The sequence below is a fragment of the Centrocercus urophasianus genome, unplaced genomic scaffold, assembly GCF_019232065.1.
Source record: "Centrocercus urophasianus isolate 14NV4802_14NV808 unplaced genomic scaffold, USGS_Curo_1.0 seq_14, whole genome shotgun sequence".
Taxonomy (NCBI): domain Eukaryota; kingdom Metazoa; phylum Chordata; class Aves; order Galliformes; family Phasianidae; genus Centrocercus; species Centrocercus urophasianus.
The window spans coordinates 24,753,956-24,760,528 of record NW_024884586.1 but is presented as its reverse complement, the minus strand read 5'-3'; the positions used below and the strand labels follow the sequence as shown (position 1 = coordinate 24,760,528).

Here is a 6,573-nt window from a genome sequence, read left to right as displayed (position 1 = left end):
TTCTCTTCTCTTCTCTTCTCTTCTCTTCTCTTCTCTTCTCTTCTCTTTTTTTTTCCTGTGGCAATGCTGTTATCTGCCTAGCAGAGTAAAAGATTTTAAACCTCATTTAATTACTGTCATCGTAAACTATCACTGAGGTCAGGGTGCACCATAAATGGCAAGGCAATATTTGTGAGGGGAACATTTCACTTTTTAATAGCTTGCTTTTATAGTGAATAAAAGCATGCAGTTTTTGTTTTCTGTGATTAAATCTGAACGGCATCTGATAGCCTTTCTGAAGAAAAGTAATTACTGTTTTTAAGATACTGTTTAACTGTAATGGTTTTGTAGTTGCCCATCACTATACTACTTCTCTTATTTGTCTGCAGTGTACTGTGAATGACTGTTGTTATGGACCACTGGTGGACTGCATCAAACAGTATCCTTTCCCATAAAATTTTAGGTGCACAATTGACGAGCTTAGACTGTGTGGAAGAGATGTGTCTAGCTTTAACCTGACATAAAGTTCTGCTTCACAAAACACATTTCATACTCCTCTGTTTTACATTCAATCAGCTAGAGGGTCACTGCAGAGCTTTCTCTTACACTGCTTAAAAAAAATCTGATGGAGTATGGGAAGTTGTCAGTTTGGTGGCTACACATTCATATAGCTGATTGAACCTCTTTGGTTTTGTCAAAAACCAAAAAAGTCAAAAGTCATATCTGGCTTTCTGTTAAGACCAGTTTAATCTGCTTTAAGCAGTGAGGCTGAACTAGATGATCTCTTGAAGGACCTTCCAATCTCAACTGTTCTGTGATTAAATTAATAAGTTGCACAGATAGTGTTGAATTTCATAGCATTTATTTTGAATATGAATTTTAATTAGAATGTTTTCAAGTGCAATTCAAGTTGTGATGTGTTGTCTGACAGTGAGAAGCACTCCCTGTAGTAATAATGCATGTGGTGGTTATCTCTTAAAATGTGTTCTTTCTACTCCAGATATTCACATGGTATCTACCACAGTCCTGCTCCCATTAATTTTAACAACAGCAGGATAGAGTTCTAATTATACCTGTGATTTGGGAGTTTTTTGTGGGTTTTTTTTGTTTGTTTTTCGGTGAGACTGTCTTCAACATTAAACAAAGTGGATTAATCTAACAAGTTCCACTTTTGAAACAGTTCATTATTTTTTTAATCCAAAATTTGGTACTGTTGTCAATGAACAATCTGGCAAAAGTCTTCTGAAAATGTCATGTTTAAAAATAATAATAGAAATTTTTAAGAATAACTTGTCTGCAGTCTAAATAATCTTCCCTATCCTCTCCAGATTCTGACTCAAGTTAAGCTATTGAATATGCTATGTCGGTGAGAATAATGAGAGAGATTTTCAATTCCATTCTGGTACAGAAAAACCTAATACTTGGCTGTGTGAGTGCATTATCTTCAAGTATGTTGCTGAATTAGATGTTAATTTTGAGGTGCATAAAATAGTTAAAAATCAATTTAAAGTTAAGGTTTTAAAAGCATAATGTCTTCTGAAGGACTGCATATTGATTTTAAATATAACTATCTAATTGTATATGCATGGACTAAAGTATGAAGTCAACCTCTTTGTAAATGCCAAGAGGCTATTTTTCAGTAATAGTTCAGATGCTTACGGGAAACTAGGCTGCTAGATTGCATGAGTAGAAGATGGCTTGTGAGGTTATTTACAAGTTTTGCCTCATGGTCATGGCCATACATCAATAACAGGTATTATTATAGCCTAAGTGTTTCTGTTTATGGTGCATTATAAAATCTGTTTGCGATATTTTTCTTACATTTTTCCCATTCTTCATTTGTCCACATTTTTGTTCTGTGACTACTAGTACACTGTAGTGTTATATATATCTTCAATTGATTAAAAATGTGTATGTATGAAACGATTTCTTGTAATTAGATTTTTCTTCTTCCGCAAAAAATGTTGATATAATTTAAGTAATGAACTGTAAATTTTTTGAAACTGTAGTTTTTTTGAAGAAGTTATTCCAAACAGAACCAAGAATTTAGTTGTTTTTAATGTAAGATTCTTTATTGTGATATTTCATAAGATTCTTCTTAAGAGCTTCCAGAACAGAACTTTGACCTCTAGATGGAAACGTTAAAAATATTTGAGCAGTGACTTTTTTGCATATTGCTAAGAATAGCATGTTGGTTCAACAGGCTGTCAGTGGAAAATAGGAAGGACTTCACTGTAAAATATTATTTCATCTTTCCCTGACAGAAGTTCATGCTTCTGAAAAATCAATTAAGAAGATGTTTTGTACCAGTAATACATTTCAGATGTATTAAGTACCTAACAATTTCAGAATATAAAGCAAAAAAATTTATTTCATTGTTTATTGAATTAGAAAATTGATACATAAATCATTAAGGAGTAACTTAAAAGCTATGTGGCCACAGGTTTCAAGCTTACACTGTGTTTTAAATCTTGAGAGAAAAAATAATATAAATATAAATATCACTCTTATGTGTACAGAATAAATGGTATGTATTGGATCTTAATTTTGTAAAATGTATGTTGATGCTGTATACAGTAGTCTAATTTTCACAAAGTGCTAAATACATCTGCAGATCCCTGCAAGGAATCTGTAGACACAGCGTTCAAATCATTAATTACTCCAAAATGAAAGTGAAGGCCAATAAATTTTATCATGAATTACTTTACTTATGGTTTTTGTCGTGACATTGGTTATTTTCCAAAGTAATCTTCTATTCCTTAACTTGAAGCTACCAGTGCTATTGGACATGAGCATGAAGTCTTGCTGCGAGAAATGCTTTTGGAAAAAAATCTTTCTTTTATAGGTGAGAATCAATGATAAAGGCTACCCAGTGAATCCTTAACTTTAAAGATTTGCGGGACTGTTTACTTAAGAAAAAAAATAAGGCTCAGTGCTCTTTGTATTAGGTAGTAAAAGAAGAGTAAAAAATGATTGATGCTGTACATGTTATCTTTTATTGATTTAGAACTGAACAGGAACTCAGTTACCTAATACCTTATATATACAGTACATGCAGAGGCTTGCAATTAATATTTAATAGAATAAGTAGCTGAAAAAAAATGCTTTAATATCTGCTGCAGTATTACTTTTGGTGTCATGAGATATTAGCCGTAATCTATGAGACTTAGGAGGAAGCATAAGAAATATTAGCTTCCAAATGCTTTATGTATTAAAGAACTGCTAGAAGATTCACTCATTTGGTTGTCAGTGCAGTTTCTGCAGATTTTTTCCCACTGCCTTCAAACAGTGCAAGTCCCTGTATTTAAAGTTATTTTAAAGATTAATTGGTTAGGAGGTTGTTTTCTGTTGTTGTATTCCTTTTAGCCTGCAGAACATTTTTTGTATATTTGTACCATTAAAACAGTGATTATTATTTAAAAGGTCAGTTCTCCTACCGTGATTAAAAACTTGACTTCTAAATCTTGAATTCCTTATGTGATTAGATAATATTAAAGTGAATTCCTGTTCTTTTTTCAAAGAAGTGTGTTGTACTAAGTTTGTAAAATAGATTCCGGATAAGATTTTGGAAACCTTAAACAAGTTGAAGAAATTAGGAAGAATACTGAGATTTTTAAAAGGCTGGTCCATATGATTAAGGAACAATTTATTTTTCTGTTACATACAAACTTGCAAATGATACTACAAAAATGTGAGAAGATATTTTTTCCTACATGGCTCAAAGATTAGAGATAATAGACTTAAGCTGTAATTGGAGAGTTAAAATACTAAACTGTCCTAGGCACAATAAGTATAAAACAAGCTGCCAACGAAGGTTATGGAATCACCTTCAATGAAAAATTCAAGGCTAGACTTGACATTCATCCATCAAAGCTGGAAATGAAATCAATCCTGTCATGATACAGGAGAATGGACTAGACTCACTAATGGATCCTCAACCCAATGACTATCATTTTTTTGGCTTGTGCAAGCTTGTATAGTACACAAATCAGATTTAAATTTTATTGATTCATAACCTTGGGTAAACATCAATTTTGTGTTTAGAAATAAGCTCTAAGAAATTTGTACTGTCAAATCAAAATGTCTAGAATGGGTTAACTTGTCAGCATTAAAATATATAAATGAGGGAGTTTAATTTATTGTTTAGATTTTTTGTGTAGTGATGTATCATCTATTCATGATTTAAGGTACGTTAACTGGTATATTATTTCTTTCTGTGGGATATGTCTCTGAGGTTCTGAGTGTGACTTAAAAAAAAAAAAAGAGAAACAAAAAGTATTTTCCTAATTATCTGTAAGATGAACCTTACTGAAACCCTTGCAGTAAAATTTTTCTCAAAAATTAGATCCCAAACTACTTAATACTTAACGAAGAACCTCTGGAAAACACTAGAGATGGCAGTATTTCCTGTAGGTTAGCAGGTTCAGGCTTGGCTATCAGTAAGATGGAGTTCCAGTGTGGCTTGAGACTTAGCTTGCTGCACTTAAAATTCTTTTACTTTTTAACCCATGCATGAAAGAAACAAAATTCTTGCTGCCATTTCATGTTAGTGTATTACTCTGGTAAACTACTTTTCTAGGATAAGTTCTTCCTATCAGTTATTTCCACCTGGGAGACTGTATTACAGAAGAAAAAAAGCCTGACAGCATTTAAGGGCAGATAGATGATTAATTTTTAGAGCAGATAGCTTTCAAAGCCTACAGATCAGAAGTAACACCTCCAGATTCTCCCAGAAAGCTTTCAAAGCCTACAGATCAGAAGTAACACCTCCAGATTCTCCCAGAAATTGATTGGGAACCTGCACAAACTGATGGGTTTTGCATTCTAGTAATGCATAGTTCATGAGAAGCTCATAACTTCCTCTTTACGTCAGAAACAGTTCTCAGATCTTTAGTGCTTTGCTTGGGATTTATGCAATCAATGAAAACATTCTCTCAAAATAGGCTGACTGCCTTCCTTTCCTTACTGATTCACTTGCCTTGCTGAATTGCCAGGAATTTCTAGATTTAACAAAGGGCCTGACTCAATCTTTTCACGTCTTTGCCTGCTCCAGAATATATTAGGATATGTTTCAGCTATAATGGGAAGATATGTAACTGACCTTTCTACAATCTTAGCCTTCTTTGGCTGCCATCATGATGTCCCTTAGTAGCCTGGATATAAATCATGAAATCTGTTTGGTGTTTTTTGCTGTAACCAAAAATGTGCAGTTGCTGCATATTGATACACCATTAGAAGAACATTTGGTTTCTTTGTTATATCCAGAGGCTAGTGTAAAAACAATGATGAGTTCATAGAATCACAGAATGATTTGAGTTGGAAGGCACTTTAAAGATCATCTAATTCCAACTTCTGCCATCTGGAAAGATGGTATGGACATCTTTCAATAGACCAGGTTGTTCAAATTTAAAAGGTTAAGATTGAGAAGAAAGTAAGCATAAAGCTCTAGATGTGCTGGAAATCCAAACAGATCAGTACCCTGTGGACAAATTTAGGGTTGTTTCAGTGTAACTTTCATATTTTAGGATGAACAGCTTTAACTGCCATCATCTGGTTTTCAAGTAGCTGTTAAGCCATTATTTTGATGCATACAAAAGCTAAAAAATCTCCAAAAGTTTGCAGAATAATACCTCTACAGCTTCTGTACCAATACAAAACATTTATGGGCTGACAAGATTGTACTTTCTTTTCATGCGGTTTGGGCTTAAAAAATCTTTTTGAAGGGTGATTTGGGTGAATTTCTGTAGTTCATTTCTTTCTTTCCAAAGTTATAAAGTTCAAAATAATTGAAGAAACAATAAAATATAATTATTTTACTTCATGTGATTATCAAGTTACATCAATAATAAAGGTGTTTTTTAGTGGATTTTTCACCATTTCTCATAGTTCAAACTGTTAGGGGAAGTGAAGACTTTCAGAAAAAAAATTTTGAATAGAAATCATTTTCTTTTCCAAGCCATGAGACAAATAATTTCAAAAGTACTCAGACATCCTCAAAAATGAGTCCAGTGAAGAGTATTAAACACCGTCTCAAACATCTTCCAAATTGACCTGTCAGGACATGTTATCTGCCCTGGTTTCCAGTGTTGTGATTCTTTTTTTTTTTTTTTTTTTTTTGCATAAGGTAAATTTCCTTAAATTTGTTTGTTTTTTCAAGATAAAGGAATTACATTCATTTTTATATTGTGGCATAAGGATCATAGGTTTTGTTAAGCCAGAACCTTGCTAATCTAAATGTGTTTTATCCATATATCTAACAATCAAAGTTTGAAAGTATCCAACAGTCAAGTCTGGCTCCAAATCCTATGAAAATTTAGCAGCTGACCAGGTAATATAAATTAGTGTTTCATTCCAGAGACCTGCATTTACAGTGCAATGTGTTTACTGTGAAGAAATGCTGTTCAAAAGAAATGCTATAGTTGTCAAAAAGAATAATCCACCATTGTAGTTTACACTTAATTGAATGTACAACTTTTCAGAATTACTGCTGTCCTACTTGCAGTATTACTTAGTTCACTGTTTAAAAAAAAAAAAAAAAGACGTCAGACTTTTTTTCTTCAACAAGGAAAAGGAAGGAAGGCATTAAATATTTTT

The 6,573-nt window shown here is 32.8% G+C and overlaps 1 protein-coding gene across 7 annotated transcripts in view; it reads left to right on the top strand.

The window, feature by feature from the left end:
- The window catches only part of CDIN1 (CDAN1 interacting nuclease 1), a 114,249-nt gene that overhangs the window by 46,432 nt on the left and 61,244 nt on the right, over positions 1 to 6,573 (top strand). For all 7 annotated transcript variants that reach the window (XM_042813799.1, XM_042813797.1, XM_042813803.1 and 4 more), the window contains 2 exons: positions 369 to 418; positions 2,757 to 2,824. In XM_042813799.1, coding sequence (XP_042669733.1) covers positions 369 to 418; positions 2,757 to 2,824 — 118 coding nt within the window. The remainder of the gene's footprint in view (positions 1 to 368; positions 419 to 2,756; positions 2,825 to 6,573) is intronic.